A 14649-nucleotide genomic window follows, 5' to 3' on the forward strand; every position below is an offset into this window, starting at 1 on the left:
ACTCTTAGAGGGGGAAAGAGAGAGCGCGACGGGGGGGAAGAGAGAGCGCGACGGGGGGGAAGAGAGAGCGGCGACGGGGGGGGAAGAGAGAGAGCGACGGGGGGGGAAGAGAGAGAGCGCGACGGGGGGGAAGAGAGAGAGAGAGCGCGACGGGGGGGAGAGAGAGAGCGCGACGGGGGGGAAGAGAGAGCGCGACGGGGGGGAAGAGAGAGCGCGACGGGGGGAAGAGAGAGAGCGCGACGGGGGGGGAAGAGAGAGCGCGACGGGGGGGAAGAGAGAGCGCGACGGGGGGGGAAGAGAGAGCGCGACGGGGGGGAAGAGAGAGCGCGACTGGGGGGAAGAGAGAGCGCGCGACGGGGGGGGAAGAGAGAGCGCGACGGGGGGGAGAGAGAGAGAGCGCGACGGGGGGGAAGAGAGAGCGCGACGGGGGGGAAGAGAGAGCGCGACGGGGGGGAAGAGAGAGCGCGACGGGGGGAAGAGAGAGCGCGACGGGGGGGAAGAGAGAGCGCGACGGGGGGGAAGAGAGAGCGCGACGGGGGGAAGAGAGAGCGCGACGGGGGGAAGAGAGAGCGCGACGGGGGGGAAGAGAGAGCGCGACGGGGGGGAAGAGAGAGCGCGACGGGGGGGAAGAGAGAGCGCGACGGGGGGGAAGAGAGAGCGCGACGGGGGGGAAGAGAGAGCGCGACGGGGGGAAGAGAGAGCGCGACGGGGGGGAAGAGAGAGCGCGACGGGGGGGAAGAGAGAGCGCGACGGGGGGAAGAGAGAGCGCGACGGGGGGGAAGAGAGAGCGCGACGGGGGGAAGAGAGAGCGCGACGGGGGGGAAGAGAGAGCGCGACGGGGGGGAAGAGAGAGCGCGACGGGGGGAAGAGAGAGCGCGACGGGGGGAAGAGAGAGCGCGACGGGGGGAAGAGAGAGCGCGACGGGGGGAAGAGAGAGCGCGACGGGGGGAAGAGAGAGCGCGACGGGGGGAAGAGAGAGCGCGACGGGGGAAGAGAGAGCGCGACGGGGGGAAGAGAGAGCGCGACGGGGGGAAGAGAGAGCGCGACGGGGGAAGAGAGAGCGCGACGGGGGGAAGAGAGAGCGCGACGGGGGGAAGAGAGAGCGCGACGGGGGGAAGAGAGAGCGCGACGGGGGGAAGAGAGAGCGCGACGGGGGGAAGAGAGAGCGCGACGGGGGGAAGAGAGAGCGCGACGGGGGGGAAGAGAGAGCGCGACGGGGGGAAGAGAGAGCGCGACGGGGGGAAGAGAGAGCGCGACGGGGGGAAGAGAGAGCGCGACGGGGGGAAGAGAGAGCGCGACGGGGGAAGAGAGAGCGCGACGGGGGGAAGAGAGAGCGCGACGGGGGGAAGAGAGAGCGCGACGGGGGGAAGAGAGAGCGCGACGGGGGGAAGAGAGAGCGCGACGGGGGGAAGAGAGAGCGCGACGGGGGGAAGAGAGAGCGCGACGGGGGGAAGAGAGAGCGCGACGGGGGGAAGAGAGAGCGCGACGGGGGGAAGAGAGAGCGCGACGGGGGAAGAGAGAGCGCGACGGGGGGAAGAGAGAGCGCGACGGGGGGAAGAGAGAGCGCGACGGGGGGAAGAGAGAGCGCGACGGGGGGAAGAGAGAGCGCGACGGGGGGAAGAGAGAGAGCGCGACGGGGGGAAGAGAGAGCGCGACGGGGGGAAGAGAGAGCGCGACGGGGGGAAGAGAGAGCGCGACGGGGGGAAGAGAGAGCGCGACGGGGGGAAGAGAGAGCGCGACGGGGGGAAGAGAGAGCGCGACGGGGGGAAGAGAGAGCGCGACGGGGGGAAGAGAGAGCGCGACGGGGGAAGAGAGAGCGCGACGGGGGGAAGAGAGAGCGCGACGGGGGGAAGAGAGAGCGCGACGGGGGGAAGAGAGAGCGCGACGGGGGAAGAGAGAGCGCGACGAGAGCCGGGGGAAGAGAGAGCGCGACGGGGGGAAGAGAGAGCGCGACGGGGGGAAGAGAGAGCGCGACGGGGGGAAGAGAGAGCGCGACGGGGGGAAGAGAGAGCGCGACGGGGGGAAGAGAGAGCGCGACGGGGGAAGAGAGAGCGCGACGGGGGGAAGAGAGAGCGCGACGGGGGGAAGAGAGAGCGCGACGGGGGGAAGAGAGAGCGCGACGGGGGAAGAGAGAGCGCGACGGGGGGAAGAGAGAGCGCGACGGGGGGAAGAGAGAGCGCGACGGGGGGAAGAGAGAGCGCGACGGGGGGAAGAGAGAGCGCGACGGGGGGAAGAGAGAGCGCGACGGGGGGAAGAGAGAGCGCGACGGGGGGAAGAGAGAGCGCGACGGGGGGAAGAGAGAGCGCGACGGGGGGAAGAGAGAGCGCGACGGGGGGAAGAGAGAGCGCGACGGGGGGAAGAGAGAGAGCGCGACGGGGGGAAGAGAGAGCGCGACGGGGGGGAAGAGAGAGCGCGACGGGGGGAAGAGAGAGCGCGACGGGGGGAAGAGAGAGAGCGACGGGGGGAAGAGAGAGCGCGACGGGGGGGAAGAGAGAGAGCGACGGGGGGAAGAGAGAGAGCGACGGGGGGAAGAGAGAGAGCGACGGGGGGAAGAGAGAGAGCGACTGGGGGGAAGAGAGAGAGCGACTGGGGGGAAGAGAGAGAGCGACTGGGGGGAAGAGAGAGAGCGACTGGGGGGAAGAGAGAGAGCGACTGGGGGGAAGAGAGAGAGCGACTGGGGGAAGAGAGAGAGCGACTGGGGGGAAGAGAGAGAGCGACTGGGGGGAAGAGAGAGAGCGACTGGGGGGAAGAGAGAGAGCGACTGGGGGGAAGAGAGAGAGCGACTGGGGGGAAGAGAGAGAGCGACTGGGGGAAGAGAGAGAGCGACTGGGGGGAAGAGAGAGAGCGACTGGGGGGAAGAGAGAGCGCGACTGGGGGGAAGAGAGAGAGCGACTGGGGGGAAGAGAGAGAGCGACTGGGGGGAAGAGAGAGAGCGACTGGGGGGAAGAGAGAGAGCGACTGGGGGAAGAGAGAGAGCGACTGGGGGAAGAGAGAGAGCGACTGGGGGAAGAGAGAGAGCGACTGGGGGAAGAGAGAGAGCGACTGGGGGAAGAGAGAGAGCGACTGGGGGAAGAGAGAGAGCGACTGGGGGAAGAGAGAGAGCGACTGGGGGAAGAGAGAGAGCGACTGGGGAAGAGAGAGAGCGACTGGGGGAAGAGAGAGAGCGACTGGGGAAGAGAGAGCGACTGGGAAGAGAGAGAGCGACTGGGGGAAGAGAGAGAGCGACTGGGGGAAGAGAGAGAGCGACTGGGGAAGAGAGAGAGCGACTGGGGGAAGAGAGAGAGCGACTGGGGGAAGAGAGAGAGCGACTGGGGGAAGAGAGAGAGCGACTGGGGGAAGAGAGAGAGCGACTGGGGGAAGAGAGAGAGCGACTGGGGAAGAGAGAGAGCGACTGGGGGGAAGAGAGAGAGCGACTGGGGGGAAGAGAGAGAGCGACTGGGGGAAGAGAGAGAGCGACTGGGGGGAAGAGAGAGAGCGACTGGGGGGAAGAGAGAGCGTCTGGGGGTAAGAGAGAGAGCGACTGGGGGAAGAGAGAGAGCGACTGGGGGAAGAGAGAGAGCGACTGGGGGGAAGAGAGAGAGCGACTGGGGGAAGAGAGAGAGCGACTGGGGGAAAGAGAGAGAGCGACTGGGGGGAAGAGAGAGAGCGACTGGGGGAAGAGAGAGAGCGACTGGGGGGAAGAGAGAGAGCGACTGGGGGGAAGAGAAGAGAGCGACTGGGGGGAAGAGAGAGAGCGACTGGGGGGAAGAGAGAGAGCGACTGGGGGGAAGAGAGAGAGCGACTGGGGGGAAGAGAGAGAGCGACTGGGGGGAAGAGAGAGAGCGACTGGGGGGAAGAGAGAGAGCGACTGGGGGGAGAGAGAGAGCGACTGGGGGGAAGAGATGAGAGCGACTGGGGGGAAGAGAGAGAGCGACTGGGGGAAGAGAGAGAGCGACTGGGGGGAAGAGAGAGAGCGACTGGGGGGAAGAGAGAGAGCGACTGGGGGGAAGAGAGAGAGCGGACTGGGGGGAAGAGAGAGAGCGACTGGGGGGAAGAGAGAGAGCGACTGGGGGGAAGAGAGAGAGCGACTGGGGGGAAGAGAGAGAGCGACTGGGGGGAAGAGAGAGAGCGACTGGGGGGGAAGAGAGAGAGCGACTGGGGGGGAAGAGAGAGAGCGACTGGGGGGGAAGAGAGAGAGCGACTGGGGGGGAAGAGAGAGAGCGACTGGGGGGGAAGAGAGAGAGCGACTGGGGGGGAAGAGAGAGAGCGACGGGGGGGAAGAGAGAGAGCGACTGGGGGGAAGAGAGAGAGCGACTGGGGGGAAGAGAGAGAGCGACTGGGGGGAAGAGAGAGAGCGACTGGGGGGAAGAGATGAGAGCGACTGGGGGGAAGAGAGAGAGCGACTGGGGGGAAGAGAGAGAGCGACTGGGGGGAAGAGAGAGAGCGACTGGGGGGGGGGAAGAGAGAGAGCGACTGGGGGGAAGAGAGAGAGCGACGGGGGGGAAGAGAGAGAGCGACGGGGTGGAAGAGAGAGAGCGACGGGGTGGAAGAGAGAGAGCGACGGGGTGGAAGAGAGAGAGCGACGGGGTGGAAGAGAGAGAGCGACGGGGTGGAAGAGAGAGAGCGACGGGGGGAGTGGAGTGGGGGAGGAGTGGGGGAAGGGGGAGGAGAGGGGGGAGGGGGCAGTGGGGGGAGGGGGGAGGAGTGGGGGAAGGGGGAGGGGGAAGAGTGGGGGGAGGAGGGGGAGGGAGGAGGGGAGGAGGGGGAGGGGGAGGGGGAGGAGGGGAGGGGGAGTGGGGGGAGGGGAAGGGGGCGATGAGGGGGAGGGAGGAGGGGGAAGGGGGAAGGTGGATGGAGGGGGAGGGAGGAGGAGGGAGGGGGGAAGCGGAGGGAGGAGGGGGAAGTGGGATGTGGGGAGGGGGAGGGGAGAGGAGGGAAGGGGAGGGGAGGGAGGGAAGGGGAAGGGGCAGGGGAGGGGAGGGGTAGGGGGAAGGGGGTGCGGAGGGGGGGGGGGAAGGGGGCAGGGGAGGGGAAGGGAGGGGGTGGAGGGGAGGGGGAAGGGGGGTGCGGAGGGGGGGGGGGAAGGGGAAGGGGAAGGGTTGGGGAGGGGCGGTGGGGAGGGGGGGGAGGGTGTGTGGGGTGTGTGGAGGGGGGAGGGGGGTGTGGGGGGTGGAAAGGGAGCGGGGGAGATAAACTTAAAGTACAGGAACTTTCTGCTATCCGGCACCCACCCTCTCCAGAGTTAATGTTGAGAGATACGGAAATTCTTATCTCCGTATTTGACAACAAACACTGTTGCTTAGCAACAGCTTCTAAACACTCGGGTGTGGCCCTATACCTCTGCAGCTAAAGCTGTTGCTATAGCTACAGACCTTGCACAGCTTGACTGTTGAAACAAAGGAAAATAAACAAAGAATAAAAAACGGCTGCTGATTTTTGTGGTGGCTCCAGATTGCCGGATAGCTCACCTCTGGATAGCACAAAGTTTCCTGTACTTATAAAACATTTTTGGTAAATCTTTCTATAACATACACTTTACAACCTCACCAATCTTTTTATTAAAAAAGGGGTCCTCACCTCTCAGTGTTGTACCACAAACAATGGCCGCCGCTTGCTTTTCAGTTGGAATGATTAGGCCCCGCCCACACAGCCGATTGTCTGTCTCGGTCACCAGGACCCGATTTGGAGCACAGAAGCCCCACCCACTCTCTGTTCCTGTACTAAGATGGCCGCGCAGGCACTCTGTTACACACTGAATCAAAATAGCGTTGCACTGAGACTTTTCACCCTCCTTGACAAAGATGGCTGCCGTTAACCTGGGGCTGTCTGCAGAAGAAATTTCCTCAGCTGCAAACACAGGATCTTCAGATTATTATTCGGGGCTTGCGACCTACCCCAGTTGCTTATGAAGCCTCCCACCTACTGACCCTGGGAATGGAGCTGAGGCAGCACACCCTCTCTCCTCTGCCAGTGTTTGTCTCTGCCTAGGCGGGAGCCTGGGTCTAGAGTTGCACTGCTGGCAGTTGGAGAAGCCTAGGCCCCGGGCCTGGAAAAACGGTGAAAGGTAGGAGAATTATAGAGGTTAGAGAAAAGATTTACAAATTAATTAACTTTTTTAAAAACAATTTGTGTTTTAAAAGCAACTTTTTTTTTTGCTGGAAATGTAGATTTGAAAAGAAACACGCAGAAAGCGGGAAAAAGAAATGAAAAGTTTAGAATCAAGATGGCGGCGACTCACCTCGGTTCAGAACGATAAGGCCCGCCCACACACGCACCGATTGGTCGACCGTCAGGTCACCAAAGCGTAGGATTGGTCAATCGTCCCGATTGGTCGAGCTCGAGGTCACTCTGTCGCTAATGAGCGGATAATGAGATGCTAATGAACGGAATGTTAAGGTTTTTCGGATACCGCGGGCGCGGTTTTAGCCCGGCCGAAACGTAAATATGCTTAAAACCCTCTCGGAAGCGTAAGCTTTCTTTGGAGGTAACGCGCGCGTAGGTACGCCCTGTAACTTTCGAGCGCATACCCGACAGACGCACACGCGATGACAGACAGAATGACAGACAGACAGACAGATGTACCGATTTATATATATAGACTAGCTGAAGTGCCCGGCGGTGCCGAGGCTTTTTTCGAGGGCATGTTGTTGTTGGAAGAGAGAGAGAGAGAGAGAGAGAGAGAGAGCGACTGGGGGGGGGGGGGCGGAGGGAGGAAGGGAGGGGGGGAAGGGAGGGGGAAGGGGGGGAAGTGAAGGGGGGAGGGGGGAGGGGAGGGGGGGAAGGGGAGGGGGAGCTGAGGGGAGGGGGCCCCCCCGAAGGTCGCGGGCCCCCCCCCCGAGGGTCGCGGCCCCCCCCCCCCGAGGGTCGCGCCGCCCCCCCCCCAAGGGTCGCGGCCCCCCCCCATGGGTCGCGCCCCCCCCCGAGGGTCGCGGCCCCGCAGAGGGTCGCGCCCCCCCCCCCCCCCCGTGAAGACCGCCAATTGCGGCTGTGCGAGACGGCCGGGGGGCCGATTGCCAGGGTGACGCTTGACGCTCAGCAAGCCCCGCCCCCCGGCCGAGCCAGAGAGAGACGCCGCGTCTCAGCTCCTGCTGCGCACGCACCCTAGCGGCGCTGGGCTGAGGCTCGGCCCTCCAGCCTTCGAGTGGGGCCGGGAGGTGCCTAGCACGGGCGTGGGTGCGCAGGAGAAGCTGAGGCTTCGAGGCCTACCTGGAAAAACGGGGAAAGGTAGGAAAATTAATGAGATTAGATAATTTAATTCATTTCTAAATCATTTTTTTTTTAAAAACAATATGTGTTTTAAAAGCAACGTTTTTTTTAAAGACGCAGAAAGCGGGAAAAAGAAAGGAAAAGTTTGGAATCAAGATGGCGGCGACTCACCTCGGTTCAGAACGATAAGGCCCGGCCACACACGCACCGATTGGCCCGGCGGCACACGCCAGCAACCCGGCGTACGATTGGTCGAGCTCGAGGTCACTCTGTCGCAATGAGCGGATAATGAGATGCTAATGAGCGGAACGTTGAAGGTTTTTGGGATACCGCGGGCACGATTTTAGCCCGGCCGAAACGTAAATACGCTTAAAACCGTCTCGGAAGCGTAAGCTTTCTTTGGAGGTAATGCACGCATAGGTACGCCCTGTAACTTTCGAGCGCATACCCGACAGACGCACACGCGATGACAGACAGACAGAGTGACAGACAGACAGAAGTACCGATTTATATATATAGATAAAAGAAAATAGATTAACCTTCAAATGTAATGTGGCCATGGCCCTTTTAAATATCCCAGCTGAAAATGCGTCATGGATGATGTCAGCAGACCCGCACCATTTAATTGGGCTGGGTAACGGGCAAGGCGGGCTTAATAGGCCCTATTGATGTAAAATAATTTTGTCCAACGGGATGGAGCCAGCAACAGGGTCGTGACCCGCCATGGCCATTGCCCACAGCGGACCTGCCCAGGTAGGGAAAATTCCAGCCAAAGACAGACAAAGAGAGAAACAAAAGCACCGACAACAATTGTGGTAGCTATTGGAGAAAAAAGGCATATATTTAACCATGTAATTGTAAATTCAGTTTTTTTCCTATGTTTATCATCACAGGAAGATTATTTTTGAATTCAATTCTTAAAAAAGAAATTGAATCTACATAGTTTCAAACAATTAAATTAGTAGTGAAATTAAATTCCAAGCTTATGACCATTATGTTTACGTATTTGAGTGGATTAAATACCTCATTTATAACTCAGAACATTCCTTGCTGACATCTTTAATCCAGAGCTTTTCATCAGTCTCGATATATACCAGAGCCTTCCATGAATCATTTTTCACTTTAAGATCTACTCTTATTGCTATATTAATTTGTCATACCTTTCTTAATGCTGGTCTTTTCTGTATTGTTCATTGTCAGAAGTTATAAATCTCTGCATAGATATAAAAAAAAATTGGGGATTTTAATGTCTATGCAAAAAATCATATAATACAAAGTCCATATAAATACAACACTTTTGGAATGTGTAACCCTGTAAATTTTTCATCTGATGTCAGAATTTACACAAGAATAAATCTGTATAATGCTATCTTTCCAATAAGACAATAGGCTAGATATTACTGAAAAAATAACAGCATTTGAACGATGCATGCCGTAATTAGTGCACAAAGCAGCCAGCAACCTGTGGCGAGGAAGAGAGACCCCATGAATTGCGAATCACCACAAGTTGCTGGCCGATTTCTGCCGCTCCGCCGCTAGCTTTGCCATGAGTTTCATGAAGTTACCTCATCTGCACATTAATTACCCATTAAACTCACCACAGAAAGTTAAGTCTAGTAATTATGTGTAATGATAATTGTTAATGTCTGCCAATCAACCTCTCTTGCCCTGAAAGTAAATAATTATAAGTGTGAAGTCTCATTCTTTCAGGTTGTGAATTGTTTTAGATGTTAAAAATGTAAAATTTTAATTTTGCTATTTTTTCTTACTTTTCCTTTCTGTCTCTCTTTTCTTTCTCTCTTAATCCAATCTTTCTCTCTCTCTTTATTTCACTTTCTATACCTGATTTGACATTGAATTCACCCACTCTAATTCACCCACCTTCTCAGTCCTTCCTCTGTTTATTTCTCAATCCTTTAAAATCTCATTGGTTAAGGAGATACACTGTTTGTCCCATTGTTCACCAAGGTCTTAGATGCCCCGTTGCCCTCGCAGCCCTGTTATCAGCTCGCACTTCCAGCAACCTACAGGGTAAAAAATGTTAAAACCTAAACGTGCATGAACAAGTCTAACTAATGAGGCACGCCATGAGATGTTCCACTCCAGCAAAATCTGCCCCGGTAACTGAGGCTGTCTGTTCAGGTGGACATAAAAAATTCCATGGCTCTTTTTAAAGAGTAAGGAGTTTGCTTTATTGTTTCAACAACAACAACTTACATTTATATAACAACAGAGGAGAAGCACTGAAGGAGGATGGTGTGGTCAACCGTATCAAAGGCTTCAGACAGTTCGAGAGGATGAGGAGGGAAGGAGTACCACGGTCACAGAGCATGTCATTTGTGACTTTGATAAGGGCTGTTTCAGTGCTGTGGCAGGGATGGAAACCTGATTGGAGATGTTCAAACATGGTGTTGTGGGAAAGGTGGGTTCGAATTTGGGAGGTGACAACATGTTCAAGGAATTTGGAGAGCAAAGGGAAGTTGGACTGCAAAGTGTTTGGTTTGCTTTTTTATGGCCTTATTAACCTGCGTCGCTACTTTTAGTGATTTGTGTATTTGTACCTTTAGATTCTTATTTTCCAAGTAATATGTGACCTCCTTATTTTTCTTACTAAAATATAATACCTCACACTTATCAATGTTGAAATTCAGTTGCCAATTATATGTCCATTCTGCAAGTAGGCAACACACCCTTCGGAAATTTTGTTAGTGGCTGCAGAGGACGCTATCTATCCCCCTAATTATAGAATCCCCTATCATTACCACATTTCTATTCAGCTTTCCCCCCCCCACAACCCCCACCCCACCCCCCGCCCAACCCTTGGACAGCCTTTCAACCCATGCACCTTGTGGCCGTCCTCCCTGCAGTCTTTCTTCTTGTCCTCACAGGTAGCGAGTACATCGTACCTGTTGGGCAGAACCAATGTCTGCGGGACCTTCTTCTCAACTTCTCCCAAGTCCCTGCTACCCAGTTCCCTGACAATCACACCTTCCCCTTCCTGACCCTGTGCTTTCCTCTGGGGTGTGACTGTGTTCTGGACAAAACCGTCCAGAAATTCCTCTTTTATGTGTTGAAGTGTCTCTAACTTACACTCCAGCTCAATAACTCTGAGCCAGAGTGACTGAAGGCAGAGACATTTCCTGCAGATGTGGGAATCAGGAACAGTTTGCTGTCCACAAACTCCCACATACTACAGTCCCGACACATAGCCTGCCCTACCATCTCTAATATTTTTATTTATGTGTTTATTGATAGCCTGAATTAAAATTAGGTAGACTGCTTTTGTTAAAAAAACAAATTACTTACTGTTTACTCACCTGATTTACTCACCCTCAGAGCTCCTCCTCCATACTCGCCACAACTATTAGGTCTCCTCTTAACCTTCTCTGCTCTAAGGAGAACAATCGCTGTTTCTCCAATCTCTCCACATAACTGAAGTCCCTCATGCCTGGTATCATCCTCGTAAATCTCCTCTGTACTGTCTCCAAAACCTTAACATCCTTCCTAAAGTGTATTGTTCAGAATTGAGCAAGGAGGGCCTTGCCACTGGGCAGCTGAGGAGCAGGAGGAAAAGGAGGAGGAGGAAGAGGAGGAGGAGGAAGTGGCAGGGGAGGAGGAGGAGGAGGAAGAGGAGGAGGATGAAGTGGCAGGGGAGGAGGAGGAGGAGGAAGCGGCAGGGGAGGAGGAGGAAGTGGAGGAGAAGGAAGCGGCAGGGGAGGAGGAGGAAGAGGAGGAGGAGGAAGTGGCAGGGGAGGAGGAGGAGGGGGAGGAGGAAGAGGAGGAGGAGGAAGCGGCAGGGGAGGAGGAGGAAGCGGCAGGGGAGGAGGAGGAAGAGGAGGAAGTGGCAGGGGAGGAGGAGGAAGTGGCAGGGGAGGAGGAGGAAGAGGAGGAGGAGGAAGCGGCAGGGGAGGAGGAGGAAGAGGAGGAGGAAGTGGCAGGGGAGGAGGAGGAAGAGGCAGGGGAGGAGGAGGAGGAAGTGGCAGGGGAGGAGGAGGAAGAAGTGGCAGGGGAGGAGGAGGAAGAGGAGGAGGAGGAAGCGGCAGGGGAGGAGGAGGAAGCGGCAGGGGAGGAAGAGGAGGAGGAGGAAGCGGCAGGGGAGGAAGAGGAAGGGGAGGAGGAGGAAGCGGAAGAGAGGAAACAACCCAGACAGTGCCTTTCTGACCGGGCTGTCCATAATTGATTCATTCGACTGTGGTACCAGTGAACGCAACACCAATTCCTTATTTAACCATAGTCCCACATCTTATCTTCCCTCTGTTACTGACCATCACATTGTTCTCTTGGCCACAATGCTGAAATAAAAGCCACCACAAAGGAACCATTCCAATTCAACTTTATACATCAATCCATCCAATATTATATAAAAAAGTCAAAAAAATCACCCTTGTGCATTCCCTTAGTGCCTGTCTTCAGTGTGGCTTTGCCTGTCCTAGTGCTCCTACGCAGTGCTACCCGAATGGCTGCAGCGTGGCTGGTGGAAGGCTGCTGACTTTCAGTGGGGGAGACTGCAGATGGCCTTGCAGGACGACCTCGAACACCTCTGGGCCTAGAAAGCCCGGCTGTAGAGTGCACCACCTCGGCATGGGTGGCAGCAGTCTTACAGGCAACAGCAAGAGCACTGGTCGGGTGGCAGTGGTGGGAGGATGAATGCTGTCATCCTGAGAGAGAACAGCAGGTTTGTGCTCCATGGAGCCACTGCTATTCTCCTGGGGAGGCGCCTAAGCATTCATAGTAATCTGTTGGAGGACAGATTGCTGGACTGCTCTGACACCCTGCAAGCCCCTTTCCACACTATTTGATGCAGCTACGATGGCAGCAAACTAAGCCTGCATGACAGAAATCTAAGCTTTCACTGCAGCACTCAGACGTTGGGTGGCTTCTGCTTGTGCTACAATGGAAACTAATACATCGGCCATCAGACACTGCATCATGGTTGGGTCCACAAGTGCTCTAATGGAGTTGGCCATCACTTCCATGCTGGAAATCATGGGCTCCAAGCTCTGCGCAAAGCCCTGTATAAGGTTGGTGCTGGACTCCTCCATGCTCCTTGATATTGTACTCAAGCTTTCTGGCAGGCCTGCCAATGCACCAAGCATTTCATTGTGCATACCCATCAGTGTTCTTCTGTAGCCTGCCTCATCAAAGTCCTGATCTGAGTCCTCTGCAGCAGAACTCGAGTGCGACCTCGCCTTCCGTGGAGCTGGTACCTGCGCTATCCTTTCCCACTGCCCTGGCTACAGCCCACTCGTGCCCAGTGACTCACTACGTGCAGATCTCACCTCTAACCTATTCCCTAAACGATGCAGAGTGTCAGTATCTGAGCTATTGGCTGCGAGTGTGAAATCGAGTGATGGTGCATGGATAGAGGATTGGTTAATGGATAGAAAAGAGAGAGTAGGGATAAACGGGTAATTTTCAGTAGGCAGGCTGTAACTAGTGCGGTGCCGCAAGGATCAGTGTTGGGGCCTCAGCTATTTACAATCTATATTAATGACCTGGATGAAGGGGCAGAGTGTAATTTATCCAAGTTTGCTGACAATACAAAGCTAGGTGGGAAAGTGTGCTGTGAGGAGGACACAAAGAGGCTGCAAAGGGATATAGACAGGTTAAGTGAGTGGTTAATAAGGTGGCAGATGGAGTATAATGTGGGGAAATGTGAGGTTATTCACTTTGGTAGGAAGAAAAGAAAAACAGAATATTTTTTAAATGGTGAGAAACTATTAAATGTTGGTGTTCAGAGAGATTTAGGTGTCTTCGTACAGGAAACAGAGTTTGCTTGCAGGTGCAGCAAGCAATTAGGAAGGCAAATGGCATGTTGGCTTTATTGCAAGGGGGTTGGCGTACAAGAGTAAGGAAGTCTTACTACAATTGCACAGGGCTTTGGTGAGACCACACCTGGAGTACTGTGTACAGTTTTGGTCTCCTTATCTGAGGAAGTCACATACTTGCCTTAGAGGCGGTGCAACAAATGTTCACTAGATTGATTCCTGGGATGAGAGGGCTGTCCTGAGGAGAGATTGAGCCTATACTCTCTGCAGTTTAGAAGAATCAGAAGTGATCTCATTGAAACATATAAGATTCTGAGGGGAATTGACAGGGTAGATGCTGTTTCCCCAGGCTGGAGTGTCTAGAACTCGGGGGCATATTCTCAGGATAAGGGGTTGGCATTTAAGACTGAGATGAGGAGGAATTTCTTCACTCAGGGTTGTGAATCTTTGGAATTCTCTGCCCCAGAGGGCTGTGGATACTGAATTGTTGAGTATATTCAAGGAATAGATAGATAGACAGACTTATTTATTTATGGACTTTAGGGGAATCAAGGGATTTAGGGATATGGGGAGCGGGCGGGAAAGTGGAGTTGAGGTCGATGATCAGCCATGACCTTAATGAATAGCAGAGAAGGCTCGAGGGGCCATATAGCCTACTTCTGCTCCTAATTCTTATGTTCTTATGCTGTGTCTTCATCATCAGTTCCTTGGTGACCTTCTATTTCATGCTCCTCTATCCGTGCCTGGTCAGGTGTCAGTTCTTGGCTACCTGAAAGGAGAAAGGAACAAGGTTAAGGTTGTGGTTCTGGCCATGGGCTGAACGATGCCCCGCCCAATAATGGACAGCACCATTTCCTCCATGGGGCTCAGGTTATGCAGGTGAGCTTGTCCCCCGCCAGTTAGGTCCTGCTGACATCAGCTGTGAGCCACCTTTTCCTGCAAGAGAAAGAGAAGTGTGTCAGTGAGTGTAGTGCAATCTGTTTGGGTGATAAGCATGTCATGCTTGAATAGCTGGCAGTGTGTGCAAGGCGTGAGATGTGGGTGTGAGGCTTGCCACAGTGTTAAGTGTGTGACGGTGAGGTGAAGCTATGAGTGTGAGGTATGAGTCACGTTTGTTAGAGATTGTTGGTAGGTGAGTGATGGGGGTGTGGTACATTGAGCAAGTGGTGCAGATGGTGGGATATGGCATTTGAAGATGAATTCACTGACCTTGACCACTCGTGTGACGTCATTAAACTTCTTCCTTCACTGCTTCCAGGTCCTCATGGCTATACTGCTGGTGTTCACCACAGTGGCTATCTGCTCCAATTGGATTTAAGACATTTGCCTGGAGGGCCTCATGGCCCCCTGTGGAAACAGGACCTCTCTTCTTGAGTTGACCTCCTGCACCAAGGTCACCAGTGCTGCATCAGAGAACCTTGGTGCACACTCAGCATAATTATTTTTTTTCCTCCTCTCAATTTCTTCCCCAGTCAGTTGAATGAGCTGCCACAGGCAGAATGCACCTTCCTTTAAAATGTGCAGACTGTCTTTAGGAAGTGCAGGCTAGCTTTAATTAGTGCTAGCCTCGCATGAAATTGGGCCCTTTGCTGAGTGTTCAGCCACTCAGCAGTGCGTTCAGCACTGGGCTGAATGCCACAATCATGTGAATCAGCAAGCAGCACCAAGTTAGCATGCTGCCTGCATTCTTTTGAAC

The 14649-nt window shown here is 55.2% G+C and overlaps 1 protein-coding gene across 5 annotated transcripts in view; it reads right to left on the reverse strand.

Moving 5' to 3' along the window:
- The window catches only part of LOC147111605 (methyltransferase-like protein 21E), a 103218-nt gene that overhangs the window by 52231 nt on the left and 36338 nt on the right, over nucleotides 1-14649 (reverse strand). For 2 of the 5 annotated variants that reach the window (XM_085998668.1, XM_085998669.1), the window contains one exon: nucleotides 8346-8398. In XM_085998668.1, coding sequence (XP_085854794.1) covers nucleotides 8346-8379 — 34 coding nt within the window. In that variant the 5' untranslated portion in view covers nucleotides 8380-8398. The other 3 variants (XM_085998666.1, XM_085998667.1, XM_085998670.1) reach the window with 3 other exon arrangements.

The sequence above is a fragment of the Somniosus microcephalus genome, chromosome 10, assembly GCF_052327205.1.
Source record: "Somniosus microcephalus isolate GS21.2 chromosome 10, FLI_Smic_1.0, whole genome shotgun sequence".
In the NCBI taxonomy this organism is placed as follows: Eukaryota; Metazoa; Chordata; class Chondrichthyes; order Squaliformes; family Somniosidae; genus Somniosus; species Somniosus microcephalus.